Source organism: Staurois parvus, unplaced genomic scaffold (genome assembly GCF_062004578.1).
Source record: "Staurois parvus isolate SC_StPar_1 unplaced genomic scaffold, SC_StPar_1.0 ptg000161l, whole genome shotgun sequence".
Lineage (NCBI taxonomy): Eukaryota > Metazoa > Chordata > Amphibia > Anura > Ranidae > Staurois > Staurois parvus.
Genome location: NW_028317957.1, coordinates 54,508 through 78,461, shown reverse-complemented (window position 1 = coordinate 78,461; position 23,954 = coordinate 54,508). Strand labels below are relative to the sequence as shown.

The 23,954-nt window shown below is 53.3% G+C and overlaps 1 protein-coding gene across 1 annotated transcript in view; it reads right to left on the bottom strand.

Moving 5' to 3' along the window:
- LOC149463050 (arf-GAP with GTPase, ANK repeat and PH domain-containing protein 1-like) overlaps positions 1-23,954 on the bottom strand; it is an 85,377-nt gene that overhangs the window by 9,699 nt on the left and 51,724 nt on the right. Inside the window, exons 6-7 of the mRNA XM_089675988.1 lie at positions 14,577-14,711; positions 3,803-3,930 (exon numbers count right to left, since the gene is read on the bottom strand). Coding sequence (XP_089532114.1) covers positions 3,803-3,930; positions 14,577-14,711 — 263 coding nt within the window. The remainder of the gene's footprint in view (positions 1-3,802; positions 3,931-14,576; positions 14,712-23,954) is intronic.

Below are 23,954 nucleotides of genomic sequence, written 5' to 3'. Positions count from 1 at the left end.
CAGGGGGGAGTGGAGGGGGACTGGGGTACAGAGGTGCGCCCCTTTCCCTGCACTGCGTTCCGGTGTGACCTGGGTCTAGTCCCCGCCCCTTTTTTTTTTTAATCGCCACAAATACGACGCACTGAGATTGCGAACGCATGGAGGAAGCATGAAGAATGACACGCGTGTGTCTGCCATAGAGCGGTGCGCTTGCTCATGTGTTGGGAACACGTGTGATTTTGCACATGCACCCCGACACGCAGTGAACCGATCCTTCATGGGGGGTCTGGTGACTGGGAAAAGGTTGAGAAACACTAAAAACTTTATTCACACAAAAACAAAATGAACCCAAACGATGAAATGCAGATCTGATGTACAGTATAGAGAACGCCCCCCCGGGATGAGCGCAGAGACCCCGATATAGCTGGGGCCCCCCCGGGGTTTCCGGCATTTCTCGCTTGTCATGGCTTCTTCCATCATTCCCATACATGGATGGCGCAGAGCCCCCCCCCCGGAGGACGGATGGGGAGGGTGTGGGCGTGTTTACAGCTCTCCTCCGGGGGGGTTGTCCATTCCCATGTCCCGCCCCTCACACATGGTGAGGCCCTATCACTGTATTCATAGTGCTGACATCATCTGCCACATCTGACCACACCCCCATGCCAAACAAGCCCCTCCTCCCTGCGGTCTCATAACCCACCGCAAGCCCCTCCTCCCTGCGGTCTCATAACCCACCGCAAGCCCCTCCTCCCTGCGGTCTCATAATCCACCGCAAGCCCCTCCTCCCTGCGGTCTCATAACCCACCGCAAGCCCCTCCTCCCTGCGGTCTCATAACCCACCGCAAGCCCCTCCTCCCTGCGGTCTCATAACCCACCGCAAGCCCCTCCTCCCTGCGATCTCATAACCCACCGCAAGCCCCTCCTCCCTGCGATCTCATAACCCACCGCAAGCCCCTCCTCCCTGCGATCTCATAACCCACCGCAAGCCCCTCCTCCCTATGATCTCATAACCCACCGCAAGCCCCTCCTCCCTATGATCTCATAACCCACCGCAAGCCCCTCCTCCCTGCAATCCCATAACCCACCGCAAGCCCCTCCTCCCTGCGATCTCATAACCCACTGCAAGCCCCTCCTCCCTGCGATCTCATAACCCACTGCAAGCCCCTCCTCCCTGTGATCCCATAACCCATCGCAAGCTCCTCCTTGAAATCTCGTAACCCACCGTAAGCTCCTCCCTCTGTGTTCCCATAATCCACTGCAAGCCCCTCCTCCTTGCGATTTTGTAACCCAATTATAGAACTGAATTGTCCTCCGGCCTGTGTGAAGGATCTCTGCGATCTCAGCAATCTCCGGCAATTTTAGTGCTCTCAGCGCTCTCCGGCGATCTCAGCGCTCTCCGGCGATCTCAGCGCTCTCCGGCAATTTTAGTGCTCTCAGCGCTCTCCGGCGATCTCAGCGCTCTCCGGCGATCTCAGCGCTCTCCGGCGATCTCAGCGCTCTCCGGCAATTTTAGTGCTCTCAGCGCTCCCGGCAATCTTAGTGCTCCTGGCGATCTCAGCGCTCTCCGGCGATCTCTGCGCTCTCCGACAATTTTAGTGCTCTCAGCGCTCTTCGGCGATCTCAGCGCTCTCCGGCAATTTTAGTGCTCTCAGCGCTCCTGGCAATCTCAGCGCTCTCCGGCGATCTCGGTGCTCTCCGGCAATTTTAGTGCTCTCAGCGCTCTCCGGCGATCTCAGTGCTCTCCGGCAATTTTAGTGCTCTCAGTGCTCTCCGGCAATTTTAGTGCTCTCAGCGCTCTCGGCAATCTTAGTGCTCCTGGCGATCTCAGCGCTGTCCGGCGATCTCTGCGCTCTCCGACAATTTTAGTGCTCTCAGCGCTCTCCGGCGATCTCAGCGCTCTCCGGCGATCTCAGCGCTCTCCGGCGATCTCAGCGCTCTCCGGCGATCTCAGCGCTCTCCGCCAATTTTAGTGCTCTCAGCGCTCCTGGCAATCTCAGCGCTCTCCGGCAATTTTAGTGCTCTCAGCGCTCCCGGCAATCTCAGCGCTCTCCGGCAATTTTAGTGCTCTCAGCGCTCCCGGCGATCTCAGATGTCTCGGAGATTTCAGCGCTCTCCGGCAATTTTAGTGCTCTCAGCGCTCTCCGGCGATCTCAGCGCTCTCCGGCGATCTCAGCGCTCTCCGGCGATCTCAGCGCTCTCCGGCGATTTTAGTGCTCTCAGCGCTGCCGGCAATCTTAGTGCTCCTGGCGATCTCAGCGCTCTCCGGCGATCTCTGCGCTCTCCGACAATTTTAGTGCTCTCAGCGCTCTCCGGCGATCTCAGCGCTCTCCGGCAATTTTAGTGCTCTCAGCGCTCTCCGGCGATCTCAGCGCTCTCCGGCAATTTTAGTGCTCCCGGCAATCTCAGCGCTCTCCGGCAATTTTAGTGCTCTCAGCGCTCCCGGCGATCTCAGATGTCTCGGAGATTTCAGCGCTCCCGGCGATCTCAGCGCTCTCCGGCAATTTTAGTGCTCTCAGCGCTCTCCGGCGATCTCAGCGCTCTCCGGCAATTTTAGTGCTCTCAGCGCTCCCGGCAATCTTAGTGCTCCTGGCGATCTCAGCGCTCTCCGGCGCTCTCCGACAATTTTAGTGATCTCAGCGCTCTCCGGCAATTTTAGTGCTCTCAGCGCTCTCCGGCGATCTCAGTGCTCTCCGGCAATTTTAGTGCTCTCAGCGCTCTCCGGCGATCTCAGCGCTCTCCGGCGATTTTAGTGCTCTCAGCGCTCCCGGCAATCTTAGTGCTCCTGGCGATCTCCGCTCTCCGGCGATCTCTGCGCTCTCCGACAATTTTAGTGCTCTCAGCACTCTCCAGCGATCTCAGCGCTCTCCGGCAATTTTAGTGCTCTCCGGCGATCTCAGTGCTCTCCGGCGATCTCAGTGCTCTCCGGAGATCTCAGTGCTCTCCGGAGATCTCAGTGCTCTCCGGCGATCTCAGTGCTCTCCGGCGATCTCAGTGCTCTCAGCGCTCTCCGGCGATCTCAGCGCTCCCAGCAATCTTAGTGCTCTCAGCGCTCCTGGCAATCTCAGCGCTCCCGGCAATCTCAGCGCTCTCCGGCAATTTTAGTGCTCTCAGCGCTCCCGGCGACCTCAGATGTCTCGGAGATTTCAGCGCTCTCCGGCAATTTTAATGCTCTCAGCGCTCTCCGGCGATCTCAGCGCTCTCCGGCAATCTTAGTGCTCCTGGCGATCTCAGCGCTCTCCGACAATTTTAGTGCTCTCAGCGCTCTCCGGCAATTTTAGTGCTCTCAGCGCTCTCCGGCGATCTCAGCGCTCCTGGCAATCTTAGTGCTCTCAGCGCTCCTGGCAATCTCAGCGCTCCCGGCGATCTCAGCGCTCCCGGCGATCTCAGCGCTCTCCGGCAATTTTAGTGCTCTCAGCGCTCCGGCGATCTCAGCTGTCTCGGAGATTTCAACGCTCCCGGCAATCTCAGCGCTCTTGGTGCCCCCCCCCCCCCCAGCCAGCAGTCTGATATCCAGACAATCTGCCTGGTAATGGCAGAGCTTGCCCATCCCCCTTCCACACAACCCCATTGGCCAGAAAGAACCTGCAATATGAGGGGGAGGGAAGCAGACAAAGGGTGGGACCATCTGCCGTACATGCTGCAGAGGGGGCGGGGACAATGAAGGCCGCTGCAGGTATGACGCGCCTCGCTCTTAGCGAGAGTCCCGTCCAATGATTCTAACACAGGAAATGGATTTCACTGCTTCCTATGCGGCGTTCTGTGCAGCCAGACAATCGATTGCCGAGCCCCACACACAGCGACAGCCGCCGCCTCGCCCTCTTACCTGGTTAATGTGCATGGATGGAATGGTGGCAGCAGACACAGAGGAGTGGCTGGGGGAGTTGGGGAGGGACTTGCATGGACCTATGGAAAGTTGCTGCTTCTTGCGGAGGGCGACCACCTTCTGAGCCACTGAGGAAGGAAAAGACAACATTAGAGGAGGAGTGATGGGAGAAGAAGAGGAACTTAGACCTGAAACCCGTCCATTCAGGGACACATGGAGTCCTATACTGTCAGGTTATACTGCCACCTACAGGAGGACTGGACACACAACAGATGGAGGCCAGCCCAGGATAACCCCTCCTACTCCCAGCATGCCTCATAGTCAAGCAGTACCAGCAGTATGGTCATAAACGTTGCGTTGGCTTGGCTTCAAGAATCGTCCTCCATGTTGCTTCCTTGGTGCTTCAAAGCATCTCCAAAGCCTCCACAGAGGTCTAGGACAACGCTCGCTAACAGCACTGGCAGCTTTCGGGGGGCTTTGATTCAGCTTTAGCTTGGCTTTGGAGCTATTGCAGGTATGAGATATCCCAGAAAGCACTGGGAAAGCAGAAAGATGTCATCAGCAGTCACTTCCGGTCCATGTGTATATCTTCTGGGGGTGTCTGGTGCAGACGTCACATCTGGTGGGCAGGGTGGAGAAGCGGGAAGGTGAGCGGGGTCCTGACTGGAGTGGAAAAACTAGCAGAACGAGGGTACCAATGAGCTGGGGATCTGCTGAACGAGGGTACCAATGAGGTGGGGATCTGCTGAACGAGGGTACCAATGAGGTGGGGATCTACTGAACGAGGGTACCAATGAGCTGGGGATCTGCTGAACTAGGGTACCAATGAGCTGGGGATCTGCTGAACTAGGGTACTATTGAGGTAGGGATCTGCTGAACAAGGGTACCAATGAGTTGGGGATCAGCTGAACAAGGGTACTACTGAGGTAGGGATCTGCTGAACAAGGGTACCAATGAGTTGGGGATCTGCTGAACGAGGGTACTATTGAGGTGGGGATCTGCTGAACGAGGGTACCAATGAGGTGGGGATCTGCTGAATGAGGGTACTATTGAGGTAGGGATCTGCTGAACAAGGGTACCAATGAGGTGGGGATCTGCTGAACAAGGGTACCAATGAGCTGGGGATCTGCTGAACGAGGGTACTATTGAGGTAGGGATCTGCTGAACAAGGGTACCAATGAGTTGGGGATCTGCTGAACAAGGGTACCAATGAGTTGGGGATCTGCTGAACAAGGGTACCAATGAGTTGGGGATCTGCTGAACAAGGGTACCAATGAGGTGGGGATCTACTGAATGAGGGCACCAATGAGGTGGGGATCTGCCGAATGAGGGTACCAATGAGCAGGGGGTCTGCTGAATGAGGGTAACAATGAGTTGGGGATCTGCTGAACAGGGGTACTATTGTTCTTGGGATCTGAACAAGGGTACTACTGAGCTGGGGATCTGCTGAACAAGGGTACTACTGAGCTGGGGATCTGCTGAACAAGGGTACTAATGAGCTGGGGGTCTGCTGAACAGGGGTACTATTGTTCTGGGGATCTGCTGAACAGGGGTACTATTGAGCTGGGGATCTGCTGAACAGGGGTACTATTGAGCTGGGGATCTGCTGAACGAGGGTACTATTGAGCTGGGGATCTGCTGAACAGGGGTACTATTGAGCTGGGGATATGCTGAACGAGGGTACTATTGACCTGGGGATCTGCTGAACGAGGGTACTATTGAGCTGGGGATCTGCTGAAAGAGGGTACTATTGACCTGGGGATCTGCTGAACGAGGGTACCAATGAGCTGGGGATCTGCTGAACGAGGGTACCAATGAGCTGGGGATCTGCTGAACGAGGGTACCAATGAATTGGGGATCTGCTGAACTAGGGTACCAATGAGCAGGGGATCTGCTGAACGAGGGTACTATTGAGCTAGGGATCTGCTGAACAAGGGTACCAATGAGTTGGGGATCTGCTGAACGAGGGTACCAATGAGGTGGGGATCTACTGAATGAGGGCACCAATGAGGTGGGGATCTGCCGAATGAGGGTACCAATGAGCAGGGGGTCTGCTGAATGAGGGTACCAATGAGTTGGGGATCTGCTGAACAGGGGTACTATTGTTCTTGGGATCTGAACAAGGGTACTACTGAGCTGGGGATCTGCTGAACAAGGGTACCAATGACCTGGGGGTCTGCTGAACAGGGGTACTATTGTTCTGGGGATCTGCTGAGCAGGGGTACTATTGAGCTGGGGATCTGCTGAACAAGAATACTATTGAGCTGGGGATCTGCTGAACAGGGGTACTATTGAGCTGGGGATCTGCTGAACAGGGGTACTATTGAGCTGGGGATATGCTGAACAAGGGTACTATTGAGCTGCGGATCTGCTGAACGAAGGTAGCAATAAGCTGCAGATCTGCTGAAAGAGGGTATTATTGAGCTGGGGATCTGCTGAACGAGGGTACTATTGAGCTGGGGATCTGCTGAACGAGGGTACTATTGAGCTGGGGATCTGCTGAACGAGGGTACTATTGAGTTGGGGATCTGCTGAACGAGGGTACTATTGAGCTGGGGATCTGCTGAACCAGGGCACTATTGAGCTGGGGATCTACTGAACGAGGGTACTATTGAGCTGGGGATATGCTGAACAGGAGTACTATTGAGCTGGGGATCTACTGAACGAGGGTACCAATGAGCTGGGGATCTACTGAACGAGGGTACTATTGAGCTGGGGATCTGCTGAACGAGGGTACTATTGAGCTGGGGATTTACTGAATGAGGGTACTATTGAGCTGGGGATCTACTGAACGAGGGTAATATTGAGCTGGGGATCTGCTGAACAGGGGTACTATTGAGCTGGGGATCTGCTGAACAAGAATACTATTGAGCTGGGGATCTGCTGAACAAGGGTACTATTGAGCTGGGGATATGCTGAACAAGGGTACCAATGAGCTGGGGATCTGCTGAACAGGGGTACTATTGAGCTGGGGATATGCTGAACAAGGGTACTATTGAGCTGGGGATCTGTTGAATGAGGGTACTATTGAGCTGGGGATCTGCTGAACGAGGGTACTATTGAGCTGGGGATCTGCTGAATGAGGGTACCAATGAGCTGGGGATCTGCTGAACGAGGGTACCAATGAGCTAGGGATCTGCTGAACGAGAGTACTATTGAGCTGGGGATCTGCTGAATGAGGGTACCAATGAGCTGGGGATCTGCTGAACGAGGGTACTATTGAGCTGGGGATCTGCTGAACGAGGGCACTATTGAGCTGGGGATATACTAAGTGGGGGTACTACTGAACCCTTTTCAAAACTAATGGAAACCCATTTGTCAAGCTTCATTAAAATTTCAAAAAAGCATCAGAGAATCGGCAGGCGAGTGTGACCGATCCCGGACACCGCAAGCAGGCATCAGATGAGACCCCAAATGTTCGTTGGGTAAAACCTGGAGAACATTTACACTGAAGGGCAGGTGTCAGTCTGGGAAAGAGTAGGCGGTGCCGAGAAGCCCAAGAGGCACTTACAGATCTCTAGAAGAGTATGCCTTGGCCTGAACCCAAAGCTTTGATGATGATCATCCACGTCTCGGGAAGCTGGCTCAGGAACCCTCAGAAACCAGAAAGAATCATTCTTCCTGAAGGAAGTCATGGCTGCAAGAAACTCCCGGCCTGAACTACCTCCATGGAACGGACTGAAATCGGTTTCTGAGGAGCTGGGCCACACACATGGAAGAACCATGTCCTGGCTGAGGTGAAAGGCAAAACTATTTTAGGTCGGAAGGAAATTCTGGGCCTCAACACCAGCTTGTCCTTGTGTAAGCTGAGAAAGATGAGATGAGTTCCAGCTCGGGTCCCTCACCTCAAAGGCCATCTTAGCAATCACAGTAGAAAGGGCAATATGCCTGGAATTGCCAAGACAACCAAATTTAGATCCTACGGGGTCACAAGGAGTGAACACGGGGAGCCAAACCCTGCACAAAAGTCTTGACCAAAAATGGCATTCGACCCTCAGACGCTTCATAGTGTTGATGGCCAAACGCTGGTCCTAATGAAGCTGCTGAAAGGCCAGGATTCATCCCACAGTTGACTTTCCGGGGTGTAAACTTCACACCCTGCACCCAGCGAAGTATTCCTTCCATGTAGGTTGGTAAGCAGGAAAGATGTAGACTTAGCAACCAGCGAGCTGGATGTGTCCCTCAGAACCCAGCGAAGTATTCCTTCCATGTAGGTTGGTGAGCAGGAAAGATGTAGACTTAGCAACCAGCGAGCTGGATGTGTCCCTCAGAACCCAGCGAAGTATTCCTTCCATGTAGGTTGGTAAGCAGGAAAGATGTAGACTTAGCAACCAGCGAGCTGGATGTGTCCCTCAGAACCCAGCGAAGTATTCCTTCCATGTAGGTTGGTAAGCAGGAAAGATGTAGACTTAGCAACCAGCGAGCTGGATGTGTCCCTCAGAACCCAGCGAAGTATTCCTTTCATGTAGGTTGGTAAGCAGGAAAGATGTAGACTTAGCAACCAGCGAGCTGGATGTGTCCCTCAGAACCCAGCGAAGTATTCCTTCCATGTAGGTTGGTAAGCAGGAAAGATGTAGACTTAGCAACCAGCGAGCTGGATGTGTCCCTCAGAACCCAGCGAAGTATTCCTTCCATGTAGGTTGGTAAGCAGGAAAGATGTAGACTTAGCAACCAGCGAGCTGGATGTGTCCCTCAGAACCCAGCGAAGTATTCCTTCCATGTAGGTTGGTAAGCAGGAAAGATGTAGACTTAGCAACCAGCGAGCTGGATGTGTCCCTCAGAACCCAGCGAAGTATTCCTTCCATGTAGGTTGGTAAGCAGGAAAGATGTAGACTTAGCAACCAGCGAGCTGGATGTGTCCCTCAGAACCCAGCGAAGTATTCCTTCCATGTAGGTTGGTAAGCAGGAAAGATGTAGACTTAGCAACCAGCGAGCTGGATGTGTCCCTCAGAACCCAGCGAAGTATTCCTTCCATGTAGGTTGGTAAGCAGGAAAGATGTAGACTTAGCAACCAGCGAGCTGGATGTGTCCCTCAGAACCCAGCGAAGTATTCCTTCCATGTAGGTTGGTAAGCAGGAAAGATGTAGACTTAGCAACCAGCGAGCTGGATGTGTCCCTCAGAACCTGCGTTTTAATGGGGATTCCTTTAAGATAGCAGCTGTGAAGCTGGATGGTAAAATGGTCACTGAGGCAGAAGATCCCAAAGATTGGAAAAGCCCATCAAGAATCCATCAGGCTGGAACAGCACATCCACCTGGGACAATCCAGAGCCATAACGATCACATGAATGCTCTCCATCTCCATCCTGTGAAGCAGACGAGGTGGAAAAAAAGACGTAGATCAGGGTCTACCAATTCCACAGAACCACCACTGATTCTGCTGGAGGATCTCTGTACCTGGAGAGAAACCTGTCCAGATTTTTGTAACCCTAACCATGGAGGCCAGGTGGTCCACGTCTGGCATCCCCACCTATGAATCAAGTCCTGGAATACCTTTAGGCTAGGTTCAAATCCACCCGCACATATGACTGTGGACTCGGGTGCCATTAGTTCTAATGGCACGCCACCCGCACTGAAAAACGCAACTGTACTGGGAGCCAAGGTTCCCGTGTGGGCGTTTTCAGAAGAAGTGCAGGGACTTCTTCTCTGCGTGTCCCGGGGCACAGGAGTCCATTCACATGAGTGGACGCGCAAAATGTGGCCCACACGGCCGCATATACGTGAACCGGGACTTAGATATAGGGACCATTCTGAGGACATCTGCCTTCCAAAAGTATCAGAAGACAAGAGCCTTCCAATGTTCTGGTCACCGCACCAACATGTCCAGGACTCCACCCCAGCCCGACAAGCTCAGTATCGAAACAAATCACACAAAAAGACGGACACAACAAGCTGAGTTTGAAGTGCTTCAGGTAGCGAAGATAACCTCGGTGGTGAAGGTGAACACAGAAACCCGAGGCAGTGCAAACATGGACCGGGAAAAGACAATCTATGAGGGACCAGAGTGCCACCAAGTAATAACTGAACCAAAAAGGGTTAGGGGGTCACCATGGAGGACACAGACTGGGAAGATTCCTTTGTCACCCCGCGGGCTACCTATCCAGAGGCGTCACGGTGAACATGGAGTACAGAAGAAAAATAAAAGGAGAACGATAGAGGAGGCGAGGAGAACAATAGAGGAGGCGAGGAGAAAGATCGAGGAGAAAGATCGAGGAGGCGAGGAGAAAGATCGAGGAGAAAGATCGAGGAGGCGAGGAGAAAGATCGAGGAGAAAGATCGAGGAGAAAGATCGAGGAGAAAGATCGAGGAGAAAGATCGAGGAGAAAGATCGAGGAGGCGAGGAGAAAGATCGAGGAGGCGAGGAGAAAGATCGAGGAGGCGAGGAGAAAGATCGAGGAGGCGAGGAGAAAGATCGAGGAGGCGAGGAGAAAGATCGAGGAGGCGAGGAGAAAGATCGAGGAGGCGAGGAGAAAGATCGAGGAGAGAGATCGAGGGAGGCGAGGAGAAAGATCGAGGAGGCGAGGAGAAAGATCGAGGAGGCGAGGAGAAAGATCGAGGAGGCGAGGAGAAAGATCGAGGAGGCGAGGAGAAAGATCGAGGAGGCGAGGAGAAAGATCGAGGAGAAAGATCGAGGAGGCGAGGAGAAAGATCGAGGAGAAAGATCGAGGAGGCGAGGAGAAAGATCGAGGAGAAAGATCGAGAAGGCGAGGAGAAAGATCGAGAAGGCGAGGAGAAAGATCGAGGAGAAAGATCGAGGAGAAAGATCGAGGAGAAAGATCGAGGAGGCGAGGAGAAAGATCGAGGAGGCGAGGAGAAAGATCGAGGAGGCGAGGAGAAAGATCGAGGAGGCGAGGAGAAAGATCGAGGAGGCGAGGAGAAAGATCGAGGAGAAAGATCGAGGAGAAAGATCGAGGAGGCGAGGAGAAAGATTGAGGAAAAAGATCGAGGAGGCAAGGAGAAAGATAAAGGAGAAAGATCGAGGAGAAAGATCGAGGAGGCGAGGAGAAAAATCGAGGAGGTGAGAAGAAAAATCGAGGAGGTGAGAAGGATCGAGGTGAGGAAAAAGATCGAGGAGGCGAGGAGAAAGATCGAGGAGGTGAGGAGAAGGATCGAGGAGGTGAGGAGAAAGGAGGTGGCGGCCGGTGGTGTCCCCATAGATGAGCGGTCAGATTCGGTTCAGGCTGGAGAGTGGAGTAGAGCCACATTTTGGGAAGTACAGGTGAATCGTGTCCAATAGAACCTCGTGTTCCAGAATCTCTCCTCCGTGCGGTTGGTCGAGGCCACATATTGGGAAGTAAAGGTGAATCGTGTCCAATAGAACCTCGTGTTCCAGAATCTCTCCTCCGTGCGGTTGGTCGAGGCCACATATTGGGAAGTAAAGGTGAATCGTGTCCAATAGAACCTCGTGTTCCAGAATCTCGCCTCCATGTGGTTGGTCGAGGCCGTTATCTCTTCCACAAGTTTAATTTCGGTGATCTTAGCAAACCACAATCCGATAGGTGGGGCCAATGTGTGCTTCCAATGGAATGCAAGCCCTTGCGGCGTTGAGCCAATGGATCAATAGGGAGCCTTTATATCGTTTTCGAGGAAAGGGGAGCTAAACGAAGAAGAAATGCTGCCACATCGTTGGGCGTGCGTAGGTCCAATGTTTGACCCGAGACCAAAAGGTCTGAATCTCATGGAACGATCAGAAGACACGGAGCATGGTCCAGACCGGCTGGACACCGATGTCGTAGTGGTAGGATCCTGTCACGCTGTTGATCAGAGAAAAGTAGTGCGGCGTCCTAGTTCTCACTGCGTTATGTATTCGATATGACGGAGATAGACTGTGATCCACAAGACACCGTTCCGTAGGAGTGGACTAGGCTGTCCCACAGTTATGCGACACGTTCTGTAATTGCACTGCTTCCCATAGTGGGAGAGGCGGGTCGAACATCCTCTAGGGATCGCCACATGCCCTCTCGAACAAAATGCAGCAACACTGAGCACAGAAAGAAGGACTTTCCTGACACCAGAGATAACTTCCTGAGTCACCAAGCCAGGGCCAACCTGGTCCTCAGCATCAGAACTGCTGTGTCCACGGAACGGACTGACCTTCTCCGCAAAGGCTGTTCTGTTTTACGGGATTGGTGTGGAACTGGACAAATGGGATTCCTTCACAAGGAGGCTACCACCAGTCCTAGAACCCTCACATAGAAGGGTAGTCAAGCAACTCCCAGACAGAAAGGTACAAGTCTGGGGACAGAGCTGAGAGATTGGAGCTTCTCTGCCTTGGGCCGTGTCCAGGACTAGAACCAAACATTCCACGGGGTGAGCTGCTTCCAGCCCCAATTTCTGAAGGTTCTGGATACCACCAAGTCTGGAAGGTCAGGGCTCCTCTATGCCACGCCTGGACACACACTGAACCTAATGCCTGAAGGTTCCGGATACAACCAAGTCTGGAAGGTCAGGGCTCCTCTATGCCACGCCTGGACACACACTGAACCTAATGCCTGAAGGTTCCGGATACAACCAAGTCTGGAAGGTCAGGGCTCCTCTATGCCACGCCTGGACACACACTGAACCTAATGCCTGAAGGTTCCGGATACAACCAAGTCTGGAGGGTCAGGGCTGCGCTATGCCACATCTGGACACACGCTGAACCTAATGCCTGAAGGTTCCGGATATAACCAAGTCTGGAAGGTCAGGGCTGTGCTATGCCACGTCTGGACACACGCTGAACCTAATGCCTGAAGGTTCCGGATACAACCAAGTCTGGAAGGTGAGGGCTGCAGTATGCCACGCCTGGACACACACAACCTAATGCCTGAAGGTTCCGGATACAACCAAGTCTGGAAGGTCAGGGCTCCTCTATGCCACGTCTGGACACACACTGAACCTAACGCCTGAAGGTTCCGGATACAACCAAGTCTGGAAGGTCAGGGCTCCTCCATACCACGCCTGGACACACACTGAACCTAATGCCTGAAGGTTCCGGATACAACCAAGTCTGGAAGGTCAGGGCTCCTCCATACCACGCCTGGACACACACTGAACCTAATGCCTGAAGGTTCCGGATACAACCAAGTCTGGAAGGTCAGGGCTCCTCCTCTATGCCACGTCTGGACACACGCGGAACCTAATGCCTGAAGATTCCGGATACAACCAAGTCTGGAAGGTCAGGGCTCCTCCTCTATGCCACGTCTGGACACACACTGAACCTAATGCCTGAAGATTCCGGATACAACCAAGTCTGGAAGGTCAGGGCTCCTCCTCTATGCCACGTTTGGACACACACTGAACCTAATGCCGAAGGTTCCGGATACAACCAAGTCTGGAAGGTGAGGGCTCCTCCTCTATGCCACGTCTGGACACACGCTGAACCCAATGCCTGAAGATTCCAGATACAACCAAGTCTGGAAGGTCAGGGCTCCTCCTCTGTGCCACGTCTGGACACACGCTGAACCCAATGCCTGAAGGTTCCGGATACAACCAAGTCTGGAAGGTCAGGGCTCCTCCTCTATGCCACGTCTGGACACACGCTGAACCCAATGCCTGAAGGTTCCGGATACAACCAAGTCTGGAAGGTCAGGGCTGCACTATGCCACGTCTGGACACACACTGAACCCAATGCCTGAAGGTTCCGGATACAACCAAGTCTGGAAGGTCAGGGCTCCTCCATGCAACACCTGGACACACACTGAACCCAATGCCTGAAGGTTCCGGATACAACCAAGTCTGGAAGGTCAGGGCTCCTCCTCTATGCCACGTCTGGACACACGCTGAACCCAATGCCTGAAGGTTCCGGATACAACCAAGCCTGGAAGGTCAGGGCTGCACTATGCCACATCTGGACACACGCTGAACCCAATGCATGAAGGTTCCGGATACAACCAAGTCTGGAAGGTCAGGGCTCCTCCATGCAACACCTGGACACACGCTGAACCCAATGCCTGAAGGTTCCGGATACAACCAAGTCTGGAAGGTCAGGGCTCCTCCATGCCACGTCTGGACACACACTGAACCCAATGCCTGAAGGTTCCGGATACAACCAAGTCTGGAAGGTCAGGGCTCCTCCATGCCACGTCTGGACACACACTGAACCCAATGCCTGAAGGTTCCGGATACAACCAAGTCTGGAAGGTCAGGGCTCCTCCATGCAACACCTGGACACACACTGAACCCAATGCCTGAAGGTTCCGGATACAACCAAGTCTGGAAGGTCAGGGCTCCTCCATGCAACACCTGGACACACACTGAACCCAATGCCTGAAGGTTCCGGATACAACCAAGTCTGGAAGGTCAGGGCTCCTCCTCTATGCCACGTCTGGACACACGCTGAACCCAATGCCTGAAGGTTCCGGATACAACCAAGTCTGGAAGGTCAGGGCTCCTCCATGCCACGTCTGGACACACACTGAACCCAATGCCTGAAGGTCACATCCAGGATACTCCCAACCCAGAGGGACCAGATATGGCTCTCCATAGGCAGGCAGAGGACGGCAGACGCAGATGTAGAGGTGAAGCAGAGACGTGGACTGAAGGAAAAGCTTTTCTCAGCAGAGACAAGACATCTCTCCTCCTAGGACAGCAGCAAAGCCTGGGGCATGCTGGGAGGAGGCGGGATTAATGTGGGCCGGCCTACACTGGCCGATCCTCCCATAGGTGGAGGTATAACCTGACAGTGTGGGACTTCCTGAGCTCCTCATTGGACGGGACAGAATGAAGGGATGGTGAGAAGAGCTGAAGGTTCTAGGAAGATGGAGGACTGAGGACAGAAGCATGGTGGGACCTACCGTCCTGGAAGACGCGCTCCACGTTCAGGCCGTACGTAGCGCACGTCTCGTAGTAGGTGCAGCGCTTCAGGTCATTGGACAGCTTCCGGGCGCGGGCGTCATCAATCACTCGCGGGTTGGTTGCACTGATGGCATCTGGGAAGGTCAGCAGATAAAACGTCAGTAAGCAGGAGGACGACTGTCAGTAACCAGGAGGAGGACTGTCAGTGACCAGGAGGAGGACTGTCAGTGACCAGGAGGAGGGCTGTCAGTGACCAGGAGGAGGGCTGTCAGTGACCAGGAGGAGGGCTGTCAGTGACCAGGAGGAGGGCTGTCAGTGACCAGGAGGAGGGCTGTCAGTGACCAGGAGGAGGGCTGTCAGTGACCAGGAGGAGGGCTGTCAGTGACCAGGAGGAGGGCTGTCAGTGACCAGGAGGAGGGCTGTCAGTGACCAGGAGGAGGGCTGTCAGTGACCAGGAGGAGGGCTGTCAGTGACCAGGAGGAGGGCTGTCAGTGACCAGGAGGAGGGCTGTCAGTGACCAGGAGGAGGGCTGTCAGTGACCAGGAGGAGGGCTGTCAGTGACCAGGAGGAGGGCTGTCAGTGACCAGGAGGAGGGCTGTCAGTAACCAGGAGGAGGACTGTCAGTGACCAGGAGCAGGACTGTCAGTGACCAGGAGGAGGACTGTCAGTAACCAGGAGGAGGACTGTCGGTAACCAGGAGGAGGACTGTCGGTGACCAGGAGCAGGACTGTCAGTGACCAGGAGCAGGACTGTCGGTAACCAGGAGGAGGACTGTCGGTAACCAGGAGGAGGACTGTCGGTAACCAGGAGGAGGACTGTCGGTAACCAGGAGGAGGACTGTCGGTAACCAGGAGGAGGACTGTCGGTAACCAGGAGGAGGACTGTCGGTGACCAGGAGGAGGACTGTCGGTGACCAGGAGGAGGACTGTCGGTGACCAGGAGGAGGACTGTCGGTGACCAGGAGGAGGACTGTCGGTGACCAGGAGGAGGACTGTCGGTGACCAGGAGGAGGACTGTCGGTGACCAGGAGGAGGACTGTCGGTGACCAGGAGGAGGACTGTCGGTAACCAGGAGGAGGACTGTCGGTAACCAGGAGGAGGACTGTCGGTAACCAGGAGGAGGACTGTCGGTAACCAGGAGGAGGACTGTCGGTAACCAGGAGGAGGACTGTCAGTAACCAGGAGTAGGACTGTCAGTAACCAGGAGAAGGACTGTCAGTAACCAGGAGAAGGACTGTCAGTAACCAGGAGAAGGACTGTCAGTAACCAGGAGCATGGAAAGGTAGCTGGATCCTGCTCCGCTCAACAGTGAACTTCACACACAGCAATCACCCCCATCATCACACATCACCTCCATCATCACACACAGCAATCACCCCCATCATCACACATCACCCCCATCATCACACACAGCAATCACCCCCATCATCACATATCACCCCCATCATCACATATCACCCCCATCATCACACATCACCTCCATCATCACACACAGCAATCACCCCATCATCACACAGCAATCACCCCCATCATCACACATCACCCCCATCATCACACACAGCAATCACCCCCATCATCACACACAGCAATCACCCCCATCATCACCCCCATCATCACACAGCAATCACCCCCATCATCACACAGAAATCACCCCCATCATCACACATCACCCCCATCATCACACACAGCAATCACCCCCATCATCACACACAGCAATCACCCCCATCATCACCCCCATCATCACACAGCAATCACCCCCATCATCACACAGAAATCACCCCCATCATCACACATCACCCCCATCATCACACATCACCCCCATCATCACACATCACCCCCATCATCACACACAGCAATGACCCCCATCATCACACAGCAATCACCCCCATCATCACACATCACCCCCATCATCACACACAGCAATCACCCCCATCATCACACAGCAATCACCCCCATCGTCACACAGCAATCACCCCCATCATCACACAGCAATCACCCCCATCATCACACAGCAATCACCCCCATCGTCACACAACAATCACCCCCATCATCACACACAGCAATCACCCCCATCATCACACATCACCCCCATCATCACACACAGCAATCACCCCCATCATCACACACAGCAATCACCCCCATCATCACACATCACCCCCATCATCACACAGCAATCACCCCCATCATCACACATCACCCCCATCATCACACATCACCCCCATCATCACACATCACCTCCATCATCACACATCACCCCCATCATCACCCCCATCATCACACACAGCAATCACCCCCATCGTCACACACAGCAATCACCCCCATCATCACACATAGCAATCACCCCCATCGTCACACACAGCAATCACCCCCATCATCACACACAGCAATCACCCCCATCATCACACATCACCCCCATCATCACACACAGCAATCACCCCCATCATCACACATCACCCCCATCATCACACACAGCAATGACCCCCATCATCACACAGCAATCACCCCCATCATCACACATCACCCCCATCATCACACACAGCAATCACCCCCATCATCACACACAGCAATCACCCCCATCATCACACATCACCCCCATCATCACACACAGCAATCACCCCCATCATCACACAGCAATCACCCCCATCATCACACACAGCAATCACCCCCATCATCACACACAGCAATCACCCCCATCATCACACATCACCCCCATCATCACACAGCAATCACCCCCATCATCACACATCACCCCCATCATCACACATCACCCCCATCATCACACATCACCCCCATCATCACACATCACCTCCATCATCACACATCACCCCCATCATCACCCCCATCATCACACACAGCAATCACCCCCATCATCACACACAGCAATCACCCCCATCATCACACACAGCAATCACCCCCATCATCACACATCACCCCCATCATCACACAGTAATCACCCCCATCATCACACATCACCCCCATCATCACACACAGCAATCACCCCCATCATCACACATCACCCCCATCATCACACATCACCCCCATCATCACACATCACCCCCATCATCACACATCACCCCCATCATCACACATCACCTCCATCATCACACATCACCCCCATCATCACCCCCATCATCACACACAGCAATCACCCCCATCATCACACATCACCTCCATCATCACACAACAATCACCCCCATCATCACACATCACCCCCATCATCACACATCAACCCCATCATCACACACATCACCCCCATCATCACACACATCACCCCCATCATCACACAGCAATCACCCCCATCATCACACATCACCTCCATCATCACACAACAATCACCCCCATCATCACACACATCACCCCCATCATCACACAACAATCACCCCCATCATCACACATCACCCCCATCATCACACAGCAATCACCCCCATCATCACACATCAACCCCCATCATCACACACATCACCCCCATCATCACACAGCAATCACCCCCATCATCACACATCACCTCCATCATCACACAACAATCACCCCCATCATCACACACAGCAATCACCCCCATCATCACACAGCAATCACCCCCATCATCACACATCACCCCCATCATCACACATCACCCCCATCATCACACATCACCCCCATCATCACACATCACCTCCATCATCACACATCACCCCCATCATCACACATCACCTCCATCATCACACATCACCCCCATCATCACCCCCATCATCACACACAGCAATCACCCCCATCATCACACACAGCAATCACCTCAATCATCACACACAGCAATCACCCCCATCATCACACAGCAATCACCCCCATCATCACACATCACCCCCATCATCACACATCACCCCCATCATCACACATCACCCCCATCATCACACATCACCTCCATCATCACACATCACCCCCATCATCACACATCACCTCCATCATCACACATCACCCCCATCATCACCCCCATCATCACACACAGCAATCACCCCCATCATCACACACAGCAATCACCTCAATCATCACACAACAATCACCCCCATCATCACACATCACCCCCATCATCACACATCACCCCCATCATCACCCCCATCATCACACACAGCAATCACCCCCATCATCACACATCACCCCCATCATCACACATCACCCCCATCATCACACAGCAATCACCCCCATCATCACACATCACCTCCATCATCACACAACAATCACCCCCATCATCACACATCACCCCCATCATCACACAGCAATCACCCCCATCATCACACATCACCTCCATCATCACACAACAATCACCCCCATCATCACACATCACCCCCATCATCACACAGCAATCACCCCCATCATCACACATCACCTCCATCATCACACAACAATCACCCCCATCATCACACAGCAGTCACCTCCATCATCACACACAGCAATCACCCCCATCATCACACATCACCCCCATCATCACACAGCAATCACCCCCATCATCACACATCACCTCCATCATCACACAACAATCACCCCCATCATCACACATCACCCCCATCATCACACATCACCCCCATCATCACACATCACCCCCATCATCACAAAACAATCACCCCCATCATCACACACAGCAATCACCCCCATCATCACACACAGCAATCACCCCCATCATCACACATCACCCCCATCATCACAAAACAATCACCCCCATCATCACACAGCAATCACCCCCATCATCACACATCACCCCCATCATCACACATCACCTCCATCATCACACAACAATCACCCCCATCATCACACATCACCCCCATCATCACACACAGCAATCACCCCCATCATCACACAGCAATCACCCCCATCATCACACAGCAATCACCCCCATCATCACACATCACCCCCATCATCACACATCACCCCCATCATCACACAGCAATCACCCCCATCATCACACATCACCTCCATCATCACACAACAATCACCCCCATCATCACACATCACCCCCATCATCACACATCACCCCCATCATCACACATCACCTCCATCATCACACAATCACCCCCATCATCACACACAGCAATGACCCCCATCATCACACAGCAATCACCCCCATCATCACACATCACCCCCATCATCACACACAGCAATCACCCCCATCATCACACATCACCCCCATCATCACACACAGCAATCACCCCCATCATCACACAGCAATCACCCCCATCATCACACAGCAATCACCCCCATCATCACACAGCAATCACCCCCATCGTCACACAACAATCACCCCCATCATCACACACAGCAATCACCCCCATCATCACACACAGCAATCACCCCCATCATCACACAGCAATCACAACCATCATCACACATAGCAATCACCCCCATCGTCACACACAGCAATCACCCCCATCATCACACATAGCAATCACCCCCATCGTCACACACAGCAATCACCCCCATCATCACACACAGCAATCACCCCCATCATCACACATCACCCCCATCATCACACAGCAATCACCCCCATCATCACACATCACCCCCATCATCACACACAGCAATGACCCCCATCATCACACATCACCCCCATCATCACACACAGCAATCACCCCCATCATCACACATCACCCCCATCATCACACACAGCAATCACCCCCATCATCACACATCACCCCCATCATCACACACAGCAATGACCCCCATCATCACACATCACCCCCATCATCACACACAGCAATCACCCCCATCATCACACATCACCCCCATCATCACACACAGCAATCACCCCCATCATCACACATCACCCCCATCATCACACATCACCCCCATCATCACACATCACCCCCATCATCACACACAGCAATCACCCCCATCATCACACATCACCCCCATCATCACACACAGCAATCACCCCCATCATCACACATCACCCCCATCATCACACACAGCAATGACCCCCATCATCACACAGCAATCACCCCCATCATCACACATCACCCCCATCATCACACACAGCAATCACCCCCATCATCACACACAGCAATCACCCCCATCATCACACATCACCCCCATCATCACACACAGCAATCACCCCCATCATCACACAGCAATCACCCCCATCATCACACACAGCAATCACCCCCATCATCACACACAGCAATCACCCCCATCATCACACATCACCCCCATCATCACACAGCAATCACCCCCATCATCACACATCACCCCCATCATCACACATCACCCCCATCATCACACATCACCCCCATCATCACACATCACCCCCATCATCACCCCCATCATCACACACAGCAATCACCCCCATCGTCACACACAGCAATCACCCCCATCATCACACATAGCAATCACCCCCATCGTCACACACAGCAATCACCCCCATCATCACACACAGCAATCACCCCCATCATCACACATCACCCCCATCATCACACACAGCAATCACCCCCCATCATCACACATCACCCCCATCATCACACACAGCAATGACCCCCATCATCACACAGCAATCACCCCCATCATCACACATCACCCCCATCATCACACACAGCAATCACCCCCATCATCACACACAGCAATCACCCCCATCATCACACATCACCCCCATCATCACACACAGCAATCACCCCCATCATCACACAGCAATCACCCCCATCATCACACACAGCAATCACCCCCATCATCACACACAGCAATCACCCCCATCATCACACATCACCCCCATCATCACACAGCAATCACCCCCATCATCACACATCACCCCCATCATCACACATCACCCCCATCATCACACATCACCCCCATCATCACACATCACCTCCATCATCACACATCACCCCCATCATCACCCCCATCATCACACACAGCAATCACCCCCATCATCACACACAGCAATCACCCCCATCATCACACACAGCAATCACCCCCATCATCACACATCACCCCCATCATCACACAGCAATCACCCCCATCATCACACACAGTAATCACCCCCATCATCACACATCACCCCCATCATCACACACAGCAATCACCCCCATCATCACACATCACCCCCATCATCACACATCACCCCCATCATCACACATCACCCCCATCATCACACATCACCCCCATCATCACACATCACCCCCATCATCACACATCACCCCCATCATCACACACAGCAATCACCCCCATCATCACACATCACCCCCATCATCACCCCCATCATCACACACAGCAATCACCCCCATCATCACACATCACCTCCATCATCACACAACAATCACCCCCATCATCACACATCACCCCCATCATCACACATCAACCCCATCATCACACATCACCCCCATCATCACACACATCACCCCCATCATCACACACATCACCCCCATCATCACACAGCAATCACCCCCATCATCACACATCACCTCCATCATCACACAACAATCACCCCCATCATCACACACATCACCCCCATCATCACACAACAATCACCCCCATCATCACACATCACCCCCATCATCACACAGCAATCACCCCCATCATCACACATCAACCCCCATCATCACACACATCACCCCCATCATCACACAGCAATCACCCCCATCATCACACATCACCTCCATCATCACACAACAATCACCCCCATCATCACACACAGCAATCACCCCCATCATCACACAGCAATCACCCCCATCATCACACATCACCCCCATCATCACACATCACCCCCATCATCACACATCACCCCCATCATCACACATCACCTCCATCATCACACATCACCCCCATCATCACACATCACCTCCATCATCACACATCACCCCCATCATCACCCCCATCATCACACACAGCAATCACCCCCATCATCACACACAGCAATCACCTCAATCATCACACAACAATCACCCCCATCATCACACATCACCCCCATCATCACACATCACCCCCATCATCACCCCCATCATCACACACAGCAATCACCCCCATCATCACACATCACCCCCATCATCACACATCACCCCCATCATCACACAGCAATCACCCCCATCATCACACATCACCTCCATCATCACACAACAATCACCCCCATCATCACACATCACCCCCATCATCACACAGCAATCACCCCCATCATCACACATCACCTCCATCATCACACAACAATCACCCCCATCATCACACAGCAATCACCCCCATCATCACACAGCAGTCACCTCCATCATCACACACAGCAATCACCCCCATCATCACACATCACCCCCATCATCACACAGCAATCACCCCCATCATCACACATCACCTCCATCATCACACAACAATCACCCCCATCATCACACATCACCCCCATCATCACACATCACCCCCATCATCACACATCACCCCCATCATCACAAAACAATCACCCCCATCATCACACACAGCAATCACCCCCATCATCACACACAGCAATCACCCCCATCATCACACATCACCCCCATCATCACAAAACAATCACCCCCATCATCACACAGCAATCACCCCCATCATCACACATCACCCCCATCATCACACATCACCTCCATCATCACACAACAATCACCCCCATCATCACACATCACCCCCATCATCACACACAGCAATCACCCCCATCATCACACAGCAATCACCCCCATCATCACACAGCAATCACCCCCATCATCACACATCACCCCCATCATCACACATCACCCCCATCATCACACAGCAATCACCCCCATCATCACACATCACCTCCATCATCACACAACAATCACCCCCATCATCACACATCACCCCCATCATCACACATCACCCCCATCATCACACATCACCTCCATCATCACACAATCACCCCCATCATCACACATCACCTCCATCATCACACAACAATCACCCCCATCATCACACATCACCCCCATCATCACACAGCAATCACCCCCATCATCACACATCACCTCCATCATCACACAACAATCACCCCCATCATCACACATCACCCCCATCATCACACATCACCCCCATCATCACACAGAAATCACCCCCATCACCACACATCACCCCCATCATCACAAAACAATCACCCCCATCATCATACACAGCAATCACCCCCATCATCACACATCACCCCCATCATCACAAAACAATCACCCCCATCATCACACAGCAATCACCCCCATCATCACACATCACCCCCATCATCACACATCACCCCCATCATCACACATCACCTCCATCATCACACAATCACCCCCATCATCACACATCACCCCCATCATCACACATCACCCCCATCATCACACACAGCAATCACCCCCATCATCACACAGCAATCACCCCCATCATCACACATCACCCCCATCATAACACATCACCCCCATCATCACACAT